A 25518-nucleotide genomic window follows, 5' to 3' on the forward strand; every position below is an offset into this window, starting at 1 on the left:
CCGGGCGGCCCTCTCACCTTGGCTGCACCTAAGTTGTTTTGACTCAACGGCGGGCGCGGCGCATCTGTTGTCCGTCCGTGCGTGCGTGCGTGCGTGCGTGCGTGCTCACTTTGGCCAGGTTGAATTGAGCGGCATGAAAAACAACCCACATTTGACATTAGTTGTGTAGAGTTTTCGAAAAGACCCTTTGCACACGTTCCTGATGTGACGTTTTTTTGTCAAGCAACATCTGGTTCTTTGAAAACTGCTGTCTAATTGAATAATTACTTATCATACATACCCTTGTTGGAATAAATGTTTAATAATGATCTTGTAACTGTATACTTACTTTAACAATCTCCCTAGATGAAGTAAATTAATAGGCACAAGTCAATAAGAAAGTGAATATGGAGCTATCGTACATCAAATAAGTGACGTGGGTAAGTCAATTAAATGAAGTTTCAAACATTTACTGCAAGCAAGGTAAAAAAATAAAATGTCACACATTGAAATCATTCATTTTTTTTTAACATGCATTAAAAACATGTGGATACTGTATTGTAAAGTCAATGTATTGTGTGTTATTCTTCGTCTCTCCACTAGGGCTGTGATAAATGTCAGGGGCCGAGCTGAGGATCGATGCTGACATCTTGTGGTAATAGCACATCACTACATGTGAATGTTTCTCGGCTCGAGCTAACCCTGATTATTTTCTCCTATCCACTTTCAGCTCCACAAAAGTGAGTGGGGACCCTGACAGGCAGGCAGGCAGGCAGCTGCACTGATCATCCGCCCCATTCCCCCAACCAGGATCCCACGATAAACACAGCAGTCATCATTTCCATACGTATTTTATTTCAGGTAAAGTTTAAAAAAGGCTAATAGAGCACATCACAAACGAGGTGCTTCATCACCTCAAAAACCAAAGTAAAGCTTCTGAAATGCAACTGAATCCACCTTGAGACCGAGCGGATCAATTATGCATCCCGACTTGTGACATATCAGAAATGATAATAAATAAGAATTGGCCTGCGCATGTACTGATTGCACTTCACCTCTCCCCAAGTTAACATACTGACAGTCGTAACACCTGAATATGGATGGATGGATGCTTGTGTCATTTGGTCTACAAGTCATCCATCACCCCCACACAATGCTTGATAGTGACAAAAGCAAAAAATACAATGTGACAGACAATACACGGGCAATCACAGATTGCAAAGCTCCTCTTCGGCCCCTTCCCGAAACGCTTGACACACGGACAGACCAACTCCGTCTGTCCATTCTTTGGATACTGGCTCGTTCCCGGAGTTTTTGCTCTCCCAACTGCCGCACGAGCTCATTTCTGACTTGCATTTTCTTGATACTAATTCATATCTGGGGCTTCAGTGACGCCCCCAGACCTGTTAAGGCATGACTTGCATGGCGCTGGTAATGGTTAAATTCAGATTTTTTTTTTTGCTCTGACTCCTGTTTGGATTATACTGGATAAATTCTGGAGGCTGTTCTTCTAATACTGGCTAATTGCTGGTGTCTGAATGACAATGACACCAGCTGATTATTTCTCCAGCATCAGATATTAAAATCGAAGTTGTTGTTTTTTTCCATTTATGAGAAGATCATCTTGGTTGACAACAGAAATGTGGCAACCTAATTCCATTGCTTAATTTGCTTAATTAGCTTTAAGCACACAAGGAAGATAATCATAGCTTGCAGACGTCATGCTAGTTAGCAACTAGCCCAATTGGCACTCCTGGGGACATTTCCTGTTGCTCCTCATTCCTCCCTCTCGCCACGATGTGGTAGAGTCACTTTAAAGAAGGCAGGCAAAAAGTGAGGGGGGAAAAAAAAAAAGTCTCAATTCACGGCATGCTAAAATAAGAAAAATCTAGAAAGTTTCCCTTTCAAAGACCGTCGTCTTAAAAGTCAAAGTCAAACCAGCGATGAAGTCAAAATAAGAAAAAAGGCAAACACTGTCCTGCTGAGGTGGGCATGGGGTCCGTTGCCTTCAGTCGCTGTGCGGCTTCTCAACACTAGCCTGTGGGGGAGGGGGGACATTCAAATGTGGTCATGAAGAAAGAAACAACCCACACTAAGTGCCTTTGCGTGTTAGTTTCACCTGGTCTTCTATTTAAAACTCTGACAAAAGACTGAAAATGGTTTCTTTGGGTTTTTTTCTCGGCTGCTCTGTAAAACCTTTCATTGCACGTTGACAAATAAGCGAGGGCCAATCTGAGGCGGCATCATCAACTTGAAATGTTTACCACTTAATCGTCAAACGCGCCCGTCGTGCCTGCCACTCCCAGCTCTAGCAACCGTTTTGAAAAATGACTGCAATCAATCATTTGAACGTGCAATGCAGCGCTAAAATGAATGACTCGCTTGATGGAGTCCAAAAGGACTTGTTGAAGACGAGTGACGTTCTCAATTTCAATTGACAAGCAAGCGTATGTCGGTATGACAGTCTCGACAAATCTAGTGGACGTACCATGGCCAGTTGGCGTCCGATGTTTCCCACGGTGACGCCGCCAGAAAAGAAAATACACGGCAGCCAGGAGCGCACGTACAAGAAGTCGGGAGACGTATACCTGCATCACACAATTACAAACTTGCTGAAACGCAGTGACTTCTCAGGACTGTGCAGTTCTGCAGTTTCAACCTGCCTGTCTCGTGTCTTCTTCTTGTCCTCACAAAGGACGGCACAACTGTGAAAACCTTTGTACTGTCTCTTCTCACCAATGATGTTGCTATTTATGTTCACCTGGCCGTGAATGTGTTTTCTTCTCATAAAGTTCAACTCGTGATGTGATGGTGCTCTATTCGGGACTATCTTTCGAATTCCAATGAGATTGTCTCCCTTCCTGCACTATCTACGTATGTATGGCATTCACCTGCGCGTTCTCTTCTGGCAGAATTCCAAGCTCTACTGTGTGTTTTCTCCTCAGAAATGATGATGTCACAGTGCGCCTCCCGGTGCGTTTACGTACTGATAGACGCCGTTGTAGACCAGCAGCTGAGTAAAAACGGTGGCGAGGAAGGCGGTGGTGACGCCTAAGCCAAAGCCACTACGCGAGCGGTCGAAGGTCCACCACAAGCCCAGCGAAAGGGCGGCCAGGGTGAGCGACAGCTGCACACTGTTGTCAATGTCCAGTTTCTGTTTCAAGTGCCAAGTTAGGGACAACGTGATCCTCAAATATTTGGACACTTACTGTCGGACATTCAGGTTGATTGGCAGTTATTGGAAGGATACAACGCTGGCGTGGTTGATGCCCACAAAGACGGCGATGCACCTCATGACGCTCGCCCATTCTCGCTTGAACTTGTGCGGTTCGCCAAGATGGCTGTCCAGGCATGGGTAGAGCAGGCCTACCACCGCTGCCGGCGAGGAGAGAGAAGAAAAGGCAAAAACAAAAGTGTTGGAAAGAAGTGTTATTTTGCTGAGCGTGCACACGTGAAAAGAGGAAATACATTCATGCTTTTTAAAAAGGTTCAAGTTAGTATAGTTTGACAAAAGGGACATCCCCCCCAAAGGGAAGCAATTATCCAAATGACATGTTTAAATAGGGACTTAAAACAGATCCACTAATTGTTGTTGGGTTTTTTTTTTAACGCGTTCACATGCTCTCGTTTTGTCCCATCCCACTTCCCGTCACGTCTCCTTCAAACAAAACAAAGGCTTTCCCTTCAAAGCCCCGCCTCTCCAGTCACCCGTTATGACTCAGACCAATGAAAGCGCGGCTCGCCTCCCCTCGCATCCTACTCTTGGCAGCCAATGGGAGCGCGAGGATATCTGAAGAAGCACAAAGTTGGCTCCATCGAACCGTTTACTTTACGTGTGTAATAAACTTGATAGAAGCCCACCAAAATAAACCACCGCCGCCGCAGGGACAAGTGACATGGTAGCCAACGAATGAATCATTCCCATACGATTGCCCCCACCCCACGTGCACTGTTGAATAATGGCCCACTTACATGTAAAACAACACTTCAAGCTAGCAAGCTAGCCAGCCAGCCAGCCAGCCAGGTGATTGGAATGTGCAATTGTTTTCGGTGGCGCTCACCTGCTCCAGTCCCGCAGCACGGTGGGATCCACCAGGCGGACGAGAACAAGGTGGTCATCACCTCCTCCGGGAAGAGCGTGACGTTGCGTTGAATTTGCAGCAAGTTGAGCACCAGGGCGAGGATTACCCCCACGGCGAAGAGCACCAAACCGCGACGGATCAAGTTGAACGTCCGGTGGCGGTGCAGCGAGCTGTAGGCGCTTCCCAGCACCGACGTGATGATGGACATCATTTCCTCGCCTTTGGACGACAACCAGTTGGTCGGCGGCGGCGGCGACGACGACGTGCGATTGCGTTCCAACTGCGGTGCACGGGAGCAGCTCCAATACTGCTCATCCAGGCCGGACATTTGGCACTAAAAATACGATGAGAAAAGGTCAGAAAAAAGAAAAGTAAACCGAACCAAAATAACCGTGACGTCACCGTCTCTACTTTACCTCGAGCTCTCTTTCTCTCGCTCGCTCCAATCTCCCACTCGCTTGATGGTGTAAGCGGTCACTTGGCTTTTGTTTTTTTCGCCCCACCACTGCAGAGTGGCTTCTTCACATTATTTTCAGCACGCTGGCAGGGAGAGAAGAGCAGAGAAGAGGGAGCTAAACACACGGCGCGGTCGAAATAGCTAAACAGCTTGTCTTTCGTACAGACAACACAACCAGACAGCTGGGTCGGGTGAGACTCGCCGGCCAATCAGAGGGCGCTGTGTCTTATGACGCCACTTCACCCCACCTCCCCATGCGCCACAACAACAGGAGGGAGGGAGGTAGGGAGAGAGAGAGAGAGAGAGAGAGAGAGAGAGAGAGAGAGAGAGAGAGCGGAGCGGGTGAAGCGGAAGTCGTCAGGACACGCCACCAAATGCAATGCAAAAATGTTCCTTCAAAAGTTGCTAAAAATAATAATTTTCCTTGAAAAGTTTGACTATGAAAATGCAGTAGCGCGAACACCACGAGTTCTCTCATATTTTCCCACTTAAAAAAAAAGACGGAAAATAGAGTACAGTTTGTTACACATTGAAATGGTAAAAGCTACAGCCGTACCATGTCGAATTGAATTGTAATCCCACTGAATCATCCGGCCATTATCTGTACCGCTTGTCCCCACGGGGGTCGCGGGCGTGCTGGAGCCTATCCCAGCAGTCATCGGGCAGTAGGCGGGGGACACCCTGAACTGGTCGCCGGCCAATCGTAGGGCCCACAGAGAGAGACAAACACCATTCGCACTCACACCTAGGGGCAACTTGGAGTGCTCAATTGGCCTACCAAGCATGTTTTGGGGATGTGGGAGGAAACCGGAGTGCCCGAGAAAACCCACGCCGGCCCGGGGGGAACATGCAAACTCCACACGGGGAGGGCTGGAGGTGGAATCGAACCCGCACCCTCCTAAATGTGAGGCGGGCGGTCGTGCTAACCAGTGCGCCCCCACTGAATCATACGTACCACTTGAAATTGTACTGTACTCGAATCATATTGCAAAATTTGAGAAATACCCGTAACATTTGTTTTTTTTTTTATTTTTCCAAACAATGAATTAGGCCAAATTTACAGAGAAAAAGTGCACATACCAGTGTAAAGACAGTCCTATCCTTCTGCAGACCAACTATTGCGTGTCGCAATACACACGCGTGCCTTTTATAGTCTAGCGGCCTTTTGTGAACGAGGTCAGTGGTACGATGTGCTGTGCTGTCAAGCTGCCCGTGTTGTCGAACCAAAGTTCACGGGGAGGCGTGGCGTGTTAAGCCGCAGCACGTCAGCTTGATAACATGAAGGTACGCCACACACACACACACACGAGTTCAATGCCCAGGCCGTGTCCTTTTTCAGCAATAACACGGAAAGGTGTTTTTTTTCCAGACGATGGCCATTTCTCGATGATAACAAGACACTCCCCCGCCCCAAACAGTGCCTACGTGCCAGGACAGCACCTCAATAAAACGGTGTTTGTTGTCAGAGGCTCAAAGATAACTCCCACTTCAAAGTTCAAATATAAGCGTGGAAATGTGTCCATTTTTAGCCGAGCACGTATTAGCATTGGATGATATGGGGTCTCAAAGGAGGCTGCCTGCTCAAGTGAGCGAGGGAGGGCGCTCCTTTCACTCTGCCAACCTTTGTAGTTGGACTTGTAAACCGTGTCATCACTCCATTTTCCAGATAAATCTGCCGTTTGATTCTGTGCGGTACGCTCGCTCTCCGAATGGGATGTTTGCGCCGCATAGCCGACGAGGCCGGAGTGTCATTTGGTTGGAGCGCTTTCAATTTGTTCCAGGCCCAACCCAATGACTCTTCTTTGAAACGGGAGCTCAAATATACGAAATGGCACAGTTTTGTGCCGCTTGAATTGTGTGTATGTGGCTCAAATACACGGCCGGCCGTAGCTCCGGAGTCGCTCTTTTAACCAAACAAACGGGTTGATTTTCAGCTCTTATGGCTCAGCTTATAACATGAGAGAAATGCTTGGCCTTACACTGTGCCTTTTCTCAAACACTACTTTTCTTGTTAATCTTCCGTATCGGTCATATTTCCTTTCTTCCCCCCCATTTCAGCTGTCCGTGTGCTCGCTCGGATTATTCGCTGGAGCCTCTGAAGTTCACAAAAGGTGGAAAAAGTGGTGCATCGCCAAAGAAAAGCTTCAAGCCAACCCAAATGTGTTTGTCCGCCTCAGGACCGAAAGGGTAAGTGTTGCCCTCATGAATACGTTTCCCTCGCTCTTCTACTTGGCAATTCAGAGAATGATTGCTTATCAGTGTTGGAGCGTGTACACTATGTGTCAAGTATTTCATTTGACAGTATTGGTCTCAAAAGCAACCAAAACCGTGGGCAAAATATCAAATGGCAATAAGAATATGGAAAGATGGCTGTGTGTGGACCCGATGATCTCATGCTACGTTGCAATTAGCATGAAAATGCTCAATGTTTTGCGCCTTCCAAGGGGTGATCAAGAAGAGAAAGAAAGATAAGGCAGGAAGCCGGCATGCTCGCAATGAGTAGCGTGTCCAACTTGGCGAAGATTAGCAGGGGATTGAGACGTCGCTAACGCAGGGAGGCCTGCTGGCCGGGGAAGCTTTGCTAAATTGATCTGTCAAAGTCATTTTTTTATTTTTTTTTCTCCACCTAAACGCTGCGAGTGAACTGGGAAGGAAAACATCCTAATCCGTCGTGAAGCGTGGTGGATTACTTGTGTAAACGTCTTAGTAAGCTCAGGTGTCAAGATGATCCATCCTTTGGCTACATTGGCACTAAGCTAGCTAGCGCGCTAGCGCGCTAGCGCGCTAGCTAGTTCTTAGTTTTAAAACAACACTATTGTATTGTATCACATTAGACAGACAGACAGACGACGGCAACCAGTAATACCATGTCTCATATTTAGTTGTGGTACTTTTCACACCGTGAGAAGTTTAACACACACGGGTAGCTAAAAGCTGTTTATCTTATCGTTTGCATTGTAAGTTGCGGAACGATTTCGGTGAGCAACATCAAGCTGCTCGTCTCCCAGAGCGTCTGATGCCTGAAGAGTATAGCATTTTTCTTCCATCGCAACCAAGCTACATTTGAATAGAGAGGGCGCTTTTAGGACCGCCAATGCCCAAAGTGGTTCCTGTGCGAGTGAACCGTTGCGTAAGATGCAGCTGATACATGACATCAGGAACCTCTGTGAGTTTGCGCAGCCTGTGTACACAAAAGCGCCGTTCTATTCCAGCGCACGGACGTAAAAGACGGGGGGACGGAACGCCTCCCAAACGGCCAATGGTCATCCTGGCTCATCACCAGCCGACTGCTCAATGTGGTGTCATTTAACCCTAGTTCACCTCCTAGATGGATGCTAAGATTGAAAATGATGGCTTGTTGTGTGCTAAGTTAGCATGCCGCCAAGACTACCAGTGCTACTATTTCTCCGTAATTCTTATGTCATTCTGGCTCTTCTTGTCTTATTGGATTGAAGTTGTGCCTGCTAATATGTTGCTCGATTTACGTTCGATAGCTGCTGAATGTGCTGATAGCGAAGTTCGACTTGAATGATTTCTTGAGATTCCAAGTAACTACGTAAGTGAGTCAGTCAGGCACTTTTCAAGTCAGTCAAGTAACTCACCTCATATTTTCAAGGAGTAAAGAGTAATAAGGTTAGCCTTCAAGGCAACTGTAGCAACACAAGTCATATTCACTAAGCCATCTTAGCGTGCTCGTCGAATGAGCCTTGTCCGGTTGAATGTTTAACAACTTGCTGTTTGTGGCCGCTTTGTGGGAAAGGCTCTTTTTGCCTATCCACTTTGTCTATGGATAGGCTGGCAATGAAAAATAACAAGGAGTCGTTTAAAAAGAAGCCCAAGAGGAAGAAGGGCATTTTATGGGCAGTTTGGTTATCAACTTGAAGCAACTTGCGGTTTGTGACGCCAATGCGGTCAGTGTGCAGCAACGTACGTACAAGCCACCAGCAGAGGGCACACACACATTAATAAATAAAAATAGGTAGTAGACATGCACAAAAATGTTTATGAAAAATCACATGAAATAAATACCGGGCCAGAATAAGAAAAATAATACTGTGTTCTATTAAAACAAACCAACGAAAATAGACTCAACAAAAAACGGATTTAATTATTTCAAACCTTATCATCTATTATTAGAAATACGGACAGTCAGTTTTGTATAAATAGAAGACCATAATCAAAAGAAGATGTCAATCAAAATGCAAAATATAGATGAGTTATACGTATCTAAACAATAGAAATGATTCCAACAGCGTGTGAGATGACACATGGAATCAAAACGAGGACACTTTTGGCGTAAGTGAGTGCTTGTTTGCGCGCCTGCATTTGTTATAAGTGGCCAGTAAAGATTCCATCATGTGCTTGTTGACAAAAACATAGCAGAAAGGTCAGGCAGGGAGGAGGAGGATGCGCGCGCGCCTGGCGAGCCTGCCAACGCCAACTTAAGCCACAGGAGGTCACAGCACCTTCGACATGCGTGCTTTTGTAATCAATATCCATGATCAGATAAGGCACGTATTGCCTGCCACTGCCACTGTTTACGGCAGTAGTCCTGGAACTAACTGCCAGTTACTTCAACAAGAAAACCTGTGGTACATGTTGCCACCTAGTGGCATCTTGGTGAAGTACACCAAAGTGAGTTGAGGAGTTTGACTTTGATTTCCTGATCAGTAAAAATGGGTTATGATGTCTTACTTTTGTACTTGCATTTGGCAGTCTGTGTCCCTCTCTAGTCATCTGCTCGCCGCGCTTTGTCATTTGGCAGGCAGGCAGGCAGGCAGGCAGGCAGGAAGGAGTACAAGCACTCGGTCATCAGCAACAGAGCAATTGTCTCCGAGTTTGCGCTTAGCAGGGGCACCACGAGCCAAAATGCAAATTCATCTATCCGGCGAGGCGGGCGGGCGGGCGGGCAATTAGGACAAAAGTTCTCTTGTGGTCTAATTGCGGATAATGGGAGAGTGAAACCGACCGGGATGATAATTGACACTGATATACATATCAAAAAGCCAGCCAGCCAGCCAGCCAGCCAGCCAGCCAGCCAGCCAGCCAGCCAGCCAGCCAGCCAGCCAGCCAGCCAGCCAGCCAGCCAGCCAGCCAGCCAGCCAGCCAGCCACCCAGCCAGCCAGCCAGCCAGCCAGCCAGCCAGCCAGCCAGCCACGTGAAGTACGGCTGCTGACGTCTGCCGTCTTGATTGGGAAAAGAGCTCTCAGTAACACGAGCGAGCACAAATCCTCCCATGGCAAAGAACAATCAAGCTAGCACAACTGGGCTTCTTACATCTCAAGTTTGACACTTTGCCGCCGTGTATTTTGTTCTGGAAAGACAACCGGGTCAATGAGAAAAATCCTCTTGGAAGCTTTGCTACACATTTGTTTGAAAAAAAGATGCATTTGTTTGAAAAAAGATGCAATGCCATCAAATAGCCTTAAGGACCAGACTGGGAATCAAAGTTTCCTCTCCCTAGTAACTCAATGAGTTCACAAGATGGACGATTTAGTCCACACTCGGGAAGCGGAAACGTCTGGAGAAATGGCGCAGGCGGAACTCATCGCTTTATTAAGAACGCTAATCCATTGGTGTGCGTCGTTTGCGAGGATTTTTTAAAAAAAAAAAAAGAAAGAAAGAAAATGCAAGTAACTGACACCTCAGAATGTGTCTTTATTTGGCGCGCACAGGAAAAGGGAATAAAACAAGAAGAGCAAATCAATGGCTCACTATTTACTCATCTGAAACTAATCCGCGTCATGGATTTGACATTTGTGCTTGCCGGAAAAGTTCAAGTGGGAGGCCGGCCTGGCATTTCTGGATCTTGCTTGGTCACGTTTTCTTTCTTTTTGCTGCTTCCTATCGACACGCAAACATTTTTGAAAATGTTCAGGTAGCAATCCGCACCCCAGCCGTTCACATTTTCATCCGTTTATAAGAGGAATTGACATTGGGAGGGATTTTGGGGAAACTTGTTGGATTTAGCATCTGCATTATTATTATTAGCTTGTGGGGAAACTTCCCAGCATGGCCCGCAACAGGTGCAGAAATATTCTACTTTTGATCTCCACGCTGAGTGCCTTGCTGTGATGATCTCAAGCTCGCCCGCCTTTGATTCATTCTCCGCCGACCTAGCGTCTATTTTAGGCGCCATCCATTCGCCCCGGCTCGTATTCACAAGGACACCTACACGGACGACGGGTGCGTGCTCTTTTATTCAAAGAGATGCATCGCAGTAATTGATCCGGCAGGACAGGCCAAGATCTATGCGGCGATTTGAGTGGCCGAGCCAGCGAGCGGCGAGCGAGCGACGTGGTCGTCTTGCTCCAGGCCAGCTCCCGAACAAAGGCGTCTCTCGTCATTGGCTCTCGCCGGGGCTCTCGTCATTTTCCCAGCCGCCTCGCCACGGTTGAATTAGTCCCCGAAAGACAGAAAAAGAAACATTTGCTGTCTTCTTACCTCTCTGTCTATGAGGCGCCCTCAAAGGTCGAGTCGTTTTGCTTTGTTGTTTTTGGTTTGATTTACCCCATGGGAATGTTGCCATAGAAGAGACGGCGGCCGGCGTTGGAGCTCGGCGGGTGTGCGGCATGCGCAGATGGCCCGGCTTTTGCCTATATGGCAGCATCAGGTGCCGAGACACTGGAGGCGGAGACGGGTCGACCCGTGCTGGCTTTACGCTACGTAGGCTGCCGCGTTGCCGTTTAACCTTACCTTGGATTCATTTGTCTTGTTATAACCGCAGCATCAAATACATGGATTCAAATTGCGGCCGCTTTGATGACAAAACGCCGATATTGGTCGTTGCTCGGAGCAAAACAAACATCAGGAGAACCAAGCTAATGTGCATGAGAGAGCCTCATTAGTGGCAAAAAATGCATCTTTTGTCACAGATGTTTAATAAATGTGCATATTTGCCACCCGTGTGTGTGTGTGTGTGTGTGAGCACACACGAGTATCTGCACATGCAAAAAATTGGATTCCCAGACGAGGTTCTCATCTTGTTTCTGGTTGGCGACTTGTGAAATTGACGGTGAATTTTTCAGCATCCAATCTGCTGTCGCAAACATCCATTGTTTCCTTTTCCATTTTCCTTTTGGTGTTCCCGGCCGGATTAGAAGAAAAAGCCTGAGGCAGAAATGTGTTGCCAATGGCTTAATGAAGAATTTGGAATTGCTGTTAGCTCATTATTGTGCTGAGCAGAACTAGGGCAAAGCTATGCCAGATTGTCATCCAAAAATGTGCAATCCATAAGACGCAGCATACCTGTCAAACATGAACGCACTCAAAATATTTGACTATCATGGCTGATGTGTGAGCAGGCAGCCACGCAGGCAGGCAGGCAGGCAGGCAGGCAGGCAGGCAGGCAGGCAGGCAGGCAGGCAGGCAGGCAGGCAGGCAGGCAGGCAGGCAGGCAGGCAGGCAGGCAGAGAGACAGACAGACACAGACAGACAGACAGACAGACAGACAGACAGACAGACAGACAGACAGACAGACAGACAGCTGGCTCTTTACATTCACCGAACATTACCAACTGCTATGCTTTTAATCGGATTGGCGTTTGCGCCGTTTCTTAAAGCGTTAGCATCTTTAAGCGACTCGTTTGGATGGCAAAATAAAAATGGAATTTCCCCAAAGGGAGTTTTGACTCCTTCTTTTTTCAGCAGCTTTTTGAATGGGATTGTGTTTGCTGTAGCATTGGCCTGGTTGTTCAAAGTTGGATAAAAGCTTGCATCAAATGGCAACGTGTTCATTTCGAGCTAAATATCTTACGTTTGCTTTCTGCTTTTTCCTCGTTTGACGGCTTTGAATCAAACGATTTTTCATATTTGGAATTAGCGCGCTCGGTGGATAAAATTGCCAGCTGAGGCTCCATGTTTGTAACCCTAACCCAAAGTACATCGAATATGAAGATGGAAATTTCTCTCATCATTTTTAACGGCAGAATTTGTACTGTCCAACATGCCCCCCCCCCCCCCCCCCCGCCAAAGGCTTCAACGTAGCCCAGAACATCCATTTATTGATATCAAGTGGCACATCTTTTCATGAATGACTTCATTTGGATTCAGCCCCTAGCTGACGTCGGAACTAAATTATACATACTAGTCTTGTATCCCGTATGACTTGAACTCATTTCACTGAGTCTATTTCATAGGAAATTACACACAAAGTTGACTCATTAGTTACACGTGTTTCTTTTTCATTTTCATGACATCTGTTATGGGGTCGAATCGGAATTGCAAGACAGCATCGATATTTTCCTTTGTGCCGGCGGAATTCATCACCAAGGTTTGGGATTACCCTAGTCGGTCGGTCGGTCGGTCGGTGGGTGGGTGTGCAGATGGGCACGTGCAGCAGAGGCGCTTTGCTGTTGACAAGTTGAGCAGTGCCGGCGTACCTAATGTTCTGTCCAACGTGGCAGAGCACAATAACTTGTTGGAGCAGAAGCCGTTAAAGTAGGGCCGACATGTTTGAACGTAATGGAAAAGGAACATTGGATGACTTTCACCTTGCTCGCAAACCGTCGCTTAACAAACGGGCTGGCTTGCGCGCCACTTGATTTGATTTTCATGCCCCGCGATGACATTATGTACAAAACCATCTCCGGCAAACGCCCGCCCGCACACGATGCTCACTTGAGCTAATGGCGTGTGCCCACTCAGCACTTTCCCGTCGCCACATCACAGATTGATCAATAAGTGGATTAGCCCGGCAGAGGCCTGGATGACATGATTAAATAATGCTCATAGAAATGAATGGATTTCTCCTCTCTTTTTATGTTTCTTGGTCTGTACCACAAAATTGTGTGCGCTAGCTAATGATGCTAACGCTTGAAGTCAAAGTGCTCTGTCCCTCTTTCTCTCTTTCTTTCTTTGACCTGTAAGGAATTAAAGAAAGTGTGATTGCATCCCGTTCAGGGACCTGGCTCTGCCAAGCAAAGCCAACGGCTGGCTCCACCTCTTTTGGAGCCGGAGGAGGGCATCCAAATCAGGCCGCCAGCATGAGACCCGTCTGTCCGTCCAAGCGGGAGGGAGAGCTGATTGTCGTGTGAATGTGACAAATCACTAAATCCCTATCTCTCTCTCTCTCTCTCTATCTATCCATCTATCCATCTATCCATCTATCCATCTATCCATCTATCCATCCATCCATCCATCCATCCATCCATCCATCCATCCATCCATCCATCCATCCATCCATCCATCCATCCATCCATCCATCCATCCATCCATCCATCCATCCATCCATCCATCCATCCATCCATCCATCCATCCATCCATCCATCCATCCATCCATCCATCCATCCATCCATCCATCCATCCATCCATGCAGTATGTACAGAATGTTCTCCATTCGCCCCGCTGCCATGGCAACGAAGCACGAGTAAGCTCATCTTCAATCACCTGCCTGCGCGGCGACGGCGGGTTGACTCCCATCATTGTGTCGGTGATGACAAAGAAGCACGGGAGCGAGGCTGGCTCGGCCGCCCGCCCGCCCGCTGTTGTCCAACTATGAAACGGCCCCCCTAAACGAGGGCCGATTGCGATTAGGGAGCTGGAGCCGGCTGTGGTTTGTCTTTGGAGCCGGCGTTTTTTTCTCTTTTTGCGCTCGACGTGTCATTTGGGTGATTTTGACGTGAAGCCAAATGAAGCGACTTGGCTAGAATGGTGCCTGCCTTTTTGTTTTCGCTTGCTTCACCCGCTTCATGGATTGCTGCGTATGACTTCTTTTCCCCATCTTATCAGTTATTAATAAGCTAATTAAATGCACCTGCATCAAACACGGTAGGTCAGCACAAGAACATCTGCTTCACCGACTTGCCGCGCTTCCCACTCGGAATCTTATCAACTATTCATGACCCGCTGGAGTGTAGCAAAGAGGTCACGAGAGAGACAATAGGCATGCAAATAAACGCTGGGACCCGCGACAGTGATCCACGCAACTTTCAGAAGGGAACATTGTCAATGAAGACTGATTTCTCCCAGAGGCGATGATGATGATAGAGTTCTTCTTCTGCTCTGATTTCAAAAGACATGATTCAAGTGTCCAAATTTGAAAAAGTGCACAAGAATGTCACTTTTAGAATCAAGAGCGCAAATGCTGGAGACAAACAAACCCAAATTCTTGCTCGTGTGCTCGCAAGCTTCTCTAGCTAAGCCAACCAAGCTAGGTAAGGTCATATGGGGCCTTGGCGTTAACTCTGCCGACACAGTGATTAAAATGCTGCATAAAATTCAGCCGCGTAAGCTGGCGGCACCGCCGGCAAGCCTCCGACTCAATCTGATTAGCTGAGCCACATTTCCATCTGGACAAAAATGTGGACACTGGCTAGCTGGCTGGCTGGCTGGCTGGCTGGCTGGCTGGCTGGCTGGCTGGCTGGCTGGCTGGCTGGCTGACTGGCTGGCTGGCTGGCTAGCTGGCTGGCTGGTTGGCTGGCTGGCTGGCCGGGCAAGATAGCATGTGCCGGTGGCGCTTTATTACATCTCCTGGTAACCAAAATGAACTCTTATCTGAAGTTAATGACCTCTCATCGGGAACATCGCTTTCCAAAAGTGCAAAGTCTTCCTGTCCTGGCCACCTTGCCAACCTTGGCTGCTGTCAAAATGCTGAATCGTTGTCCTTCTTTGTCTAGTTGACAGGGTTTGAATTTCTGCCTTTCGGATAGCATCTCCACAGTTTGTAAATGGAGCCAATTTCCAAATGTGCCCAACCAACTGGCTGTATATGGTTGAAACTTGGCAGCAATGGGCCAAAAGGTGCGTGGAGCCCTTCCAGCCAGCGGGCACAATCAGGCCAAATCTCTTGCGTTTACCTTGACTATGAAGACGTTTGCCGTCCAACCACTTGGCCCTTTTAGGCTCAATGGCAGATTAGAACGAGAAGAAAGAGGAGTCATTTGAAACACCGTGCCAAACTTTTTTAATCGGTTGGGGCGCATGGGAAATTCCCGTGACGGCGCAACTGTGTGAGAGAGAAAGACAGTCTTGGGAAGAACAAAGTGAAGCGGATAAACACAGTCTGCGGGAAAATGATCCAATGATCGGAAGAGCCCCGCCCGTCACAACATGAAGTGCACCTGCACCTTGCCGCACTTTGTCTTTGACGAGTGCACGCCTAGCATGCTGAAAGTGACCTCAGGAGGCGGAAGTGTTCAGTCAGCCAGTCAGTCAGCCAGTCAGTCAGCCAGCCAGCCAGCCAGCCAGCCAGTCAGCCAGTCAGCCAGTCAGCCAGCCAGTCAGTCAGCCGGTCAGTCAGTCAGTCAGTCAGTCAGTCAGTCAGTCAGTCAGTCAGGCTACTCCAATTTGAGCCTTTGCCTAGACTAGAGTCTGCCCGCCAGACATTTCCGATAGCGCAGGCGTACCTCCGGCTGTGATTTCACGAAGTTGCCAGCAGCGTCCGGTTTCCTTCATTTGTCAGCTCCCAGCGGCTAATTGCCTCGGAAGCGCCGCCATTTGGTGAACGCCAGCGCCGAGCGCATCTGTCCTCTCTGGGCGCAAGCTTGCCTCCTCCCGCAATCCGTCCGTCGTCGATTGTCTCCCGGCTCTCCTTTGGTTCGACTCCCTCCCGCTTGCGTCCCGGTGTTTACTTCCAAAGCGCTTTCCCTCCTCACGAGGACATTGGCTCAACGTTGCCTGGAGAAGAGATTCCTCAGGGCGTTGTTGTAGTTCTTGTTGAAGGCGGTGTAGATGAGCGGGTTGAAGAAGGAGTTGGAGTAGCCCAGCCAGAGGAAGATGCTCTTCCAGATGGGCGGGATGTCGCAGGAGCACAGCGGCACGATCAGCTCGGTGATGAAGAACGGGATCCAGCACAGCACGAAGACTCCGATCAGGATGCCTACCATGAGCGCCGCCTTCTTCTCCTTTTGCTCGCGCCACGTGTCGCCGTCCGTCTGGAAGGTGACGGTGGCGTGGCGCGCCGTGAACACCATCTGGGGCCGCCTGGCCTCCTCTTTTGCCTGCGGCCAGATCCGCCGCACGGGTCAGATACGGGATTAGACGGAACGAACGACGTGAAGTCGCCAATGACTTTCCTTCTCGAGCGCGCGCGTGCGTGCGTGCGTGCGTGCGTGCGTGCGCGCGCGCGCGAGCTGCTGAGCGGCTCCCCGTTTGGATGCCAGACATTTGCCAGGTGTCTAAAGCCCAGCGCTCTTTGAGGCTCGTGAGGAGCAAAGGGCGGCGCAACCTTCTCCAATCGAGTCGACCGACCGACCGACCGCGATAACCCGGCTCGTTAGCGGCTCGAGATTTGCTCACCTCCGCCATGGGCGTGACGGTGTTGCTCTTGCGCGAGCCGATCCGGAACTTGGCCGCCTTGTAGATCTTCCAGTAGACAAAGAGCACCACGCAGAGCGGCAGGTAGAAGGCGCCGAAGGTGGAGAAGATGGTGTAGGACGGCTCCTGGCTCACCTGGCACTTCATGCCCTCGGCGTACGTCTCGCCCCAGCCGAAGAGCGGCGAGAGCGAGATGATGGAGGACAGCAGCCACGTCAGGGCGATCATCACGTTGGAGATCTTCTTGCGCGTCTTCAGCGTGTACTCCAGGTGGCGCGTGATGGACCAGTAGCGGTCCAGAGCGATGGCCGTCACGTTCCAGATGCTGGCCGTGCAGCACAGCACGTCGAAGGAGATCCATACCTGGCAAAATCCTCAGCATCATCATCGTCATCGTCAGCAGCAGCGTGGTCATCATCATCATCATCATCATCATCATCATCATCATCATGTGCACCTGGCAGAGCACCCGGCCCAGCTTCCACAACCGTCCGTTCAGCTCGTGCACCAGACTCAGCGGCATCACCAGCGCCGCCACCATCACGTCAGAAATGGCCATGGACGCCACCAGGTTGTGCGGCACCCGGTGGAACGTGCGAACCCGCAGGATGGTCACCAGCACCAGCAGGTTCCACACAAAGGTGGCCACGGCCAGCATGGCCAGCAGCGTCAGCGTCAGCACGCTGAACAGCGAGAACGGCCGATACGCTGAGCCGGGCCCGCCGACGTCGGCCATGCCGACGCCGGCCATGCCGACGCCGGCCATGCTGACGTTGGCCATGCCGACGTCGGCCATGCTGACGTTGGCCATGCCGACGACGTCGGCCGCGCCCACGTCGGCCGCGCTGACGTCGGCCGCGCCCACGTCGGCCACGCTGACGTTGGGATAAGTCATGTTTGACCATTCCAAAATGGCCGTCGAGTCATTCTGCATCTGGAAGAAAAGCTGGAGTAAGTCACAGGCAGTGGACGGGATGGCGCTGGGGCCTAAAACTCTAAAGTAGGCTTTGCGGTAGCTCGTCAGTACGGCGCTAATATTCGATGACTTAACGTTGCTGTCTGTCGACGTGGAGCCGCTGAAGCACTCGTGCCAAATCAGCCAAAGGGAGGGTTATAGCAACGTGGTGGGTTGACATCAGCGGGAAGCTCGCCAGGCTTCGGCGCTTTGAACGCCGCACGTTTACTTTGACGACCGAGAGTGACGTGAAACGGCACAGAGCGGCGTCGTTACGAGCGGATGATATGACAAGGTGCCACCCAAGGTGCTACAGTACGTCTGACGACCGCATGGCTGTTTCTCTTTGTTTGAAGTACGCGTGCGTGTTGGCTCAAGAGGCCGTTTAGCCATTTTCTCGCAATGACGAAAAAGCCACTCGAGCGTCTCATCCGCCGGGCTTGTCGGGCAGGCTGCCGGCCGACAAGCTTTCGAGTGCAATCTCAGATGCCTCGCGGCGCTACTCGGGGACTTCTTTCACCATGGGAACCAAAAGCGACATTCATATTTATCTATCGTCCCACCACGTTTGCATGGACGTCGCTATTCGCTTACGAGTCGTCCTTTAGGACTCGTAAGCGTATTGGGGTCATGCTGAAGAGAATTTTTGAAAAGGGCGGAAGAGGCCGTTCAAATGTTGTCAACCGCTGCACGCAAATGAAATGAGTAGAACAGAATAGCCTCGGTGAACCAACCGCGACACGCAAAAACTGGACTGACAAACACGTTTGTTGGAAATGAGCCCCACTCACTGGGTGTTATTCTCATCAGGTTTGGATCGAATTGGCACCAATCGGATCTCATTGTTTTGCTTGTTACCGAATAATTGTTGGCCCCCGCGCTGGATGTCAAATCAGGAGAATAATTCTTGGCAAAAAATTCTAAAGTCTCTCTCGCTGGCTGGCTGGCTGGCTGGCTCTCTGAGGTGAAGCTTCATGTATCTTTCAGCTGGCTCATTGATCTGTTGGCTATCGCTCAGTGGGCCTCGTCCATAAGGTCCGTGGGGTATTAAGAATAGACGGCCGTGTGTGCCGTGCCTTTCCTTTCCTTTCCTTTCCTTTCCTTTCCTTTCCTTTCCTTTCCTTTCCTTTCCTTTCCTTTCCTTTCCTTTCCTTTCCTTGCCTTGCCTTGCCTTGCCTTGCCTTGCCTTGCCTTGCCTTGCCTTGCCTTTCCTTTCCTTTCCTTGGCCACCAGGGGTCACTATGACAAATAATACGGCTGCTGTGACGTAGTGAGTGTTTTTTTTTTTTGCAGAGGATAACGAATATATGCTTGGCGGTATTTGTCGGCAAACGGCCGTAATGCCGCAAGGTGGACGCTTTTGATGGGTATTTTGGCGTTTTGTAAAGCGGAATGCTCTGCAGTTGTTTATTGCTGCAAAGTGCACATGCGTCCGTTTTTATAGCTCTTGTCCCGATGAGCGGCGCACAGCCCGTACTGGCCACGTAAAGACAAACAAGGCAATTTAGTCCTTGGGACAATTTGGACTTTTCAATCAACCTAAAGCCAAGTTCAGAAAGCAATTATGAAGGGAATATTTCCTTTGACTTCTAAAATGCGGTCTTTTGGTTCTTGCAGCGCAGTTTTGTCGTCACCTCGCGCAGGTGCCGACGTGAAGCTTTTCAGTTCTCTTTTTTTCGTCAATCCCTCCCCCAAATGGAAGCAAAACTTGCCACGCGACAACTTTGAAAATAATCCCGGCGGCTTGCTGGCGTCCCCGCCCGCGAGGATTCCTCGGCGTCCCCGCGAGGATTCCTCAACGCTCGCTCCGGTGCCACGAGACACTTGTTACATGTTTGACTCCGTAGCGAGCGGTCGGTCCGAGAGGAGGGGGATGATTTGAAAGCGAGAAAGGTGCACACTCACCCCGTTTAGCGATCCAGCGTCAAGTAATAGTGCGGCAGAAGGTGCTCCTCCGTGCGTGCTTTGCGTGCATCCATCGTCGCCTTGGGGGGGGGGGGGGGGGGGCGACTGATGGCTCGGTGTGTTGCTGTGGCTTGACTACACGCACACACACACACAGAGCGTGAGGGATGAACCCCGTCGGTTGGCATGGAGGGGGTGGGGTGGACGAGGCGCGAGAGGCGGGAGGGAGGGATGGATGGAGCGGGATTCTGAGTCCATTTCATATGATAAACGCTGCGTTCTTCCGAGCCAAGTGAAGAAGGATGCACGGATGGGGGGGGGGGGCGCTGCCTTATCGGAGGCAAGCAAGGATGCAACAGCAGATGCAGATGACGTCTTCATCTTGTTTCTTAGACAACGTTGACGCCTCTTTTGGGCTCCTGTAGATCGCTGTTAGCGCACGTGGCCGCTTGTTGTCACAAAACAATGCTGGGCTGATTTTCCAGCCTTCTTGCTGGGTTGCTGTACATTGGGTTCCTTTTACCCAAGCTCGTTCCGATCTTATTTGACAACATGACTAAATATGCCTGCTGCTTTTTGGAAAAATAATCATAAAGGGAGTAGTTGGTAGTTCTGACTTTTTCATTTTCCCCCCAATGCTGCAGCAGTTTGAAGAGATGCCAAATAAAGCCACTCAACTGTTAACAAGGTTGATCGCTAGATTGCCATTGCCCTGCAGCGTCCCCCCCCCCCCCCCCCCCCCCCCCCCGCAACATCCTTTGACGTGTTCTTGATGTTGTGGAAGTGTGTCTTTTGATTTGGAATACTACTATTTTGGCGGATGATCCAAATCGACCTGCAATAGCTGAACATTTGTAACATAGATAGCAAATGCAAAACTATTTCAAAACAACAGGTCAACCCTTCCGTCATTGGCATGAAACACAAGCCCCAAAATATTGCAATTCATTCATCCAAAACAATTGTAACTCAGGAGTGTACCACAGGGCTCCCTTCTAAGTCATCTCATTCTGTTTCTATCCATCCATTCATTTTCTAAAGCGTGTCTCCTCCTTTGTAAAACCTTTCAACTGAGGGACACGCCAAGCTCAAAATGATGTGGATTTTCTCTTTTGCAACTGCTAGGACTATGTAGGCAAGAGTTAGGCAACTTTATTCAGCGTCTGCGGCAACAACAATAAAAAGCCCAAATGGCGGCAGGCAGTGAAGCACTTCTGGCTCAACAGCCAGTCCTGTACGCCGGGCGCCGCCGCCGCGTTACTTAAGAAGAAGTGAAATACGAGCGCCGCGCCCGCCCGCCCGCCCGAGGCGTCGTGGTCATTTCATCGATTTCACCGCAGTAATTTATAACGGCGACCTTGTCCCGCTCGCTGGCTGGCTGGCGCTCTCTTTCTCTCGACGCCTGGGCCGTAAATAGCCCAGAAGCTCGTACTCCTCCCTCCCGGCGATTGACGACCACACTCCGACCGACATCTTTGCCCTGCCTGAGGCTCTTGGGTGAAAAATGGGAATCCAAACTCTGCTTGTCTGCAATCGGAGCAACAACAAGTGTCTTATTATCATTCATAGTCGTGAGGGTTCTGCTCCGATCGAAGTTGTGATTTAGTGACTTCTTTCTTGAAAAGACTCCAGGGTGTCCAAAAAATGGACCCTTTCCTGCGGAAGCTTGCCCGCATTACAGTAGTAGTCAAACGCCTCACGGTTTAGTCGCTTCCAAATACTTCCTTGACGCCGATGATATGCGCCATCTTGTGGAGCATCATAGAAATAGCAACAAATCACATCAATTGGTGACATTTCCAACAAAGATCCACAGACAGGTTACACGGAAAAAAATGTAAATACACACAGTTGCGTGATTCTTCCTACAGTAACCGAAACACACAGCAGCTTGAATCCCCCGTCGGCTAATGATGTCCGTCTGCACCGCCCGCTCCCAATTACTGCCCGCTCCCAATTACTGCCCGCTCCCAATTACCGCCCGCCCGTTCCCAATTACCGCCCTTAACGAGGCAGCGTGCGTTCAGCCAAAAAAGACGCGCCGAGCGCCGCGCATTTCCGGCGAACGGAACGAGAAGCAGCAGGGGAGCGGGATAAACGCTTCATCCTCGAAAGTGCGCCGACAAAAGGCGAGAAAGCAAATCTAGCTTGCCATTGACTCGCCGTGACAGTAAACTCGGGTGAGCGCCGACCAAACCAGTTTGGAAGAGATGAAGGCAAGACTTGATATCCCCCCCCCCCCAAGTCACCACCAGTATACGTCAAAACAGGTAGCGTCACTTTGATTGTTATGGCCTGCATCAAAGTCGGAAAAGGGGTTTTAAATCAATACAAATGGACAATATACAAGATGCCATTTGCAGCGGACAAAGAAACTCAACAACTCCTGATTGAAATGACCTGTCCAAAAAAAGACCCCGAACAAAGAAACCGAGCAAAACAGCAAAAAGCAACTCCTGATTGAAATGACCCATCTACAAAAAAAAAAAAAAAACCCCGAAGCGTTCCGGATATGATTAGAACGGTCTTTAGCAAGCTTTCAAAGGCAACATCCCCCCCCCCCTAATGGATTTAATAGGACCAATCAGTTGGAACACCACATGTCAAGTGAGAGGACTGAATCCATTAAATAATAATGACAATGAAGAATTGGAATAATTGAAATCACTAGTTAGCTCGTTCAACATAAAAAATCTCATTTGATCATTATAATTTAATTATTCCTCAAATGCACATTAATTTTCTTTCTTGATGAATTCTAATTGAAAAGCTTAATAACCAATGGGAGCGTATATTTAACTGGGAATTGCAGCAATTTCAAAGCACTCGTCCGGTAGGGCCCATGGCCTCCAGGTGCTGTCCTCCAAAAAGTACGGGGGGGAATTAATGAAGCGCTCAAGGACAAACCACGAGCGAGAAAGTTGGGCTGGAGGAGCCGCTCCATCGTGCAACTGGAGAGAGAGCCATCTTTCTTGAATAGCGCTTGCTTGACGCAGGTGAAGGTTAGAGCTGCAAAAATGGATCATTGCCGTAGCGGTGTTGGGGTTGATGGCTAGCGACATAGTACGCTTTGTGTCGAAAAGGACGCCATTGTGTTTTCCAAAAAGCCACGACTTCCATGAATGTGACATGTGACAGAGCAGTGTAGTCTGCTTGGGAAAGTCTCCAGTGACGGACGGACGGACGGACGGACGGGGGAGCTCCGAGGTTAACGCCGCAATCAGAGAGCCGTGGCCGTCGTCAACCATCTTGACTTGAAATTGCGTGCATTTTCCTGCCCCACTTTCTCCTCTGGTTTGGAGGTGAGCAGCCCCTCCCTCCCCTGAAAACAAGCATTCTTTAACCAATGCATGTTTTCTGAATATTTTCTTGAAATATTTTTGTTTCCTACCGTCATGATTTTTGTCGCTTTTGTTTTTCCCAAAGACTTTTTCCTGCTTTTGGAAAGTGCTTTTTTGAAGGGTAAAAAAAATGCCACTGAACCGTGATTTGGCGTCACACTTTTAAAAGTCATATCTTGGATCGTTCATCGTAATGCACGACGGCTGCTTCTCAGGCCGTGCACTCTTTGCTGAAAGTACATTGAGGATGCTGTGCACACATGTCACAAGCTGCTTCATTCCACATTTACGCAGAGAAAATGTTAATATTGTCTTTCCTGGGAGCGCTCACGAGGCTGGAGCCGACGCTATCCGGTGCGACCCGGGTTAGAAGAAAGCCAGCCAGCAGGTGGCCAACAAGAAAGAGAAGAGAGATTACGTATGTTTGCAGATGATTCATACTTCCCCACGGATACAATTGGACACATGTGAGGGGAGGAGATGGGAGGGGAGGGGAGGGGAGGGGGCGAGCAGGCGCCCAAGAATAACCGGAGGTCAAGTGGGGACGCGCAGAAATCCACTCGGAGGCTTGACGAACCACCGCAGAGAGAAAGCCAAAGCTGCTGAAAGAGACGTCGCCTTAAGTGACGTTTGCCCAGCCCCAGCCCCAGGCCAGGCCAGGCCAGGCCAGGCCAGGCCAGGCCAGGCCAGGCCAGGCCAGGCCAGGCCAGGCCAGGCCAGGCCAGCTTGCACCTCGGACTTGAAGCACATCCATCCGTCCGTCCGTCCGTCCGTCCGCCCATCCATCCATCCATACAATCGACTGATTCGGCTCGCCGCAAAAAATCCACTCGAAGCGCAAAGCGTTGTTGTGAACTTAGTTTCTCCGGGGCACGATTCCTAAAGCGCTCCGGGGTGGTCATCCGACATTGGATTTGTCTGTTGTTGTTTTTTTTTTTTTTGCACATCTCAGCATGAGTAAAGTGATTTATTGGCGTCTTGGGACTTCCTGACGGGGTTCCACCGACTGCTTCCAAATGTGGCGCAAAGTCATAAATGATTTACTGAAACATCCCCCTGAATGATTCTGTAATTAAGAGTGCAAGTTATTTTTGGAATTGCCGTGCCATCATCCTGCTCTGGCTGTTTCCAATGCCCGCCCATCTGCAATTTCAGCGCATTGTCAGTTCAAAGTTGTAATTACTCTTCAGACATCTATTTCACTTTTTTGGGCCGTCCGTCGTATGTGGACCGAGAGCGAGCGTTCTTGTTTTAAATACGGAGGAGTTGGGGATTAATTAGCGCGGCTGCTGGATTAATTAACTGGGCACATTTACATGTCTGCTGCCTAATTGTCACAGTGGCAGGCTCATTTGCATCAACTCGTCTCCCTTGTTTTAGTTTTGTTTGCTGGCTGGGCTGGGCTGTGCTGGGCTAGGCTGGGCTGGCCTGGGTTGGCCTGGGTTGGCCTGGATTGGCCTGGGTTGGCCTGGGCTGGCCCGGGCCAGCCTGGGCTGGCCTGGGCCGGCCTGGGCTGGCCTGGGCCGGCCTGGGCTGGCCTGGGCCGGCCCGGGCTGGCCTGGGCTGGCAGCACAAACTCACTCACTCACTCACTCACTCACTCACTCACTCACTCACTCACTCACTCACTCACTCACTCACTCACTCACTCACTCACTCACTCACTCACTCTTTCTGCATTTCTCTGAAAGAGTCCCTACTTCATATTGTCAGGCACCATGCAAAAAACAGATTGCAAATCTATTCTTGACATCATATGAGTGGTCTTGTCAGAGTGCAAAATCCACTCACTGGTACCTAGTCCAAATTCAAATGAATAGTAATGACCGACTCTTTTGCTAATTGCATTTCATCGTGTTCCATTGCAATTGAAGTGAATCGTAATTAGAGTTCATCAGGTCGTATTCTATTATCATTGAATTCGATCCAATGACATGGTAACTTCAATTCATTGTATTGCCTCGCTATTGCCTGCTTACAATGTGGGTAAAAAACAAAACAAAAAAAACAGCTCTTGGGCTGATTCATTTAACCTTCTTCTTTTTTTTTTGCATTAAAGAAATCCCACTCTGGCCCCTTTTTGACCATACGTGAGAGACATTTTGGATAAATGATGTTTGGCAGTGAATGGAAGGCCCCAAAAGTGGGAGGACAAGTTGACACAAGGTAAAATGACTTTTCCAAGCCAATCTTTTCTCCACATAATTATATGAATTAAATTAATTGAGGCTCGCACATTTGCATATCTGGGTTATTTCTCTGTAAAAGTCTATCGGGAGGCAAGAAATGATTACAAGGTGCCAGACAGTCCAACTCCTCCATGTCTGCCTGATTTTTTTTTTTTTTACCCCCCTTCTCAGCGGGAGGGTTTGATCCCAGCACCTTGGGAAAAGAAATAATGGGATTTTATCTAGTTGCTCTATATATATATATATATATATATATATATATATATATATATATATATATATATATATATATATATATATATATATATATATATATATATATATATATATATATATATATATATATGTTTATGTG

General features: G+C 49.1%; 3 protein-coding genes across 4 annotated transcripts in view; 1 reads left to right on the forward strand and 2 right to left on the reverse strand.

Moving 5' to 3' along the window:
* Window positions 1-814: 814 nt before the first annotated feature.
* On the reverse strand, window positions 815-4389 carry insig1 (insulin induced gene 1). The gene is made up of 5 exons (XM_049749036.1): window positions 4041-4389; window positions 3230-3354; window positions 2967-3133; window positions 2468-2567; window positions 815-2017 (listed from the first exon to the last, which is right to left on the reverse strand). Exons 1-5 carry the CDS (start codon window positions 4387-4389, stop codon window positions 1988-1990), a joined length of 771 nt encoding a protein of 256 aa, XP_049604993.1. The 3' UTR covers window positions 815-1987.
* Window positions 4270-25518, forward strand: part of dlgap1b (discs, large (Drosophila) homolog-associated protein 1b) — a 61787-nt gene continuing 40538 nt past the window's right edge. Inside the window, exons 1-2 of the transcript XR_007487467.2 lie at window positions 4270-4416; window positions 6577-6705. The gene's annotated coding sequence lies outside the window, so the exon portion shown is untranslated. The remainder of the gene's footprint in view (window positions 4417-6576; window positions 6706-25518) is intronic.
* Window positions 15405-19723, reverse strand: htr5ab (5-hydroxytryptamine (serotonin) receptor 5A, genome duplicate b). Of its 2 annotated transcripts, XM_049749022.2 has the most exons (5): window positions 19634-19723; window positions 17231-17707; window positions 16756-17136; window positions 16341-16457; window positions 15405-16238 (listed from the first exon to the last, which is right to left on the reverse strand). In XM_049749022.2, the coding sequence occupies exons 2-5, from the start codon at window positions 17705-17707 to the stop codon at window positions 16125-16127; spliced, it is 1089 nt and encodes a 362-aa protein (XP_049604979.1). In that variant the 5' UTR covers window positions 19634-19723; the 3' UTR covers window positions 15405-16124. The 2 variants fall into 2 exon arrangements, with proteins under 2 accessions (XP_049604979.1, XP_049604980.1); XM_049749023.2 differs by having other exon boundaries at window positions 15405-16457.

This window comes from Syngnathus scovelli, chromosome 18 (genome assembly GCF_024217435.2).
Source record: "Syngnathus scovelli strain Florida chromosome 18, RoL_Ssco_1.2, whole genome shotgun sequence".
NCBI classification, from domain to species: Eukaryota; Metazoa; Chordata; class Actinopteri; order Syngnathiformes; family Syngnathidae; genus Syngnathus; species Syngnathus scovelli.

Coding starts and splice junctions, on each gene's coding strand:
- insig1 (XM_049749036.1), bottom strand. CDS start 4,389: ATGTCCGGCCTGGATGAGCAGTATTGGAGCTGCTCCCGTGCACCGCAG. Junction 2,568..2,966: donor GTCTACAACGGCGTCTATCA/GTACGTAAACGC, acceptor TGTGTGATGCAG/GTATACGTCTCCCGACTTCT. Junction 2,018..2,467: donor TCGGACGCCAACTGGCCATG/GTACGTCCACTA, acceptor CCTCCCCCACAG/GCTAGTGTTGAGAAGCCGCA.
- htr5ab (XM_049749023.2), bottom strand. CDS start 17,707: ATGCAGAATGACTCGACGGCCATTTTGGAATGGTCAAACATGACTTAT. Junction 17,137..17,230: donor TGGGCCGGGTGCTCTGCCAG/GTGCACATGATG, acceptor GGATTTTGCCAG/GTATGGATCTCCTTCGACGT. Junction 16,458..16,755: donor CCGTCACGCCCATGGCGGAG/GTGAGCAAATCT, acceptor ATCTGGCCGCAG/GCAAAAGAGGAGGCCAGGCG.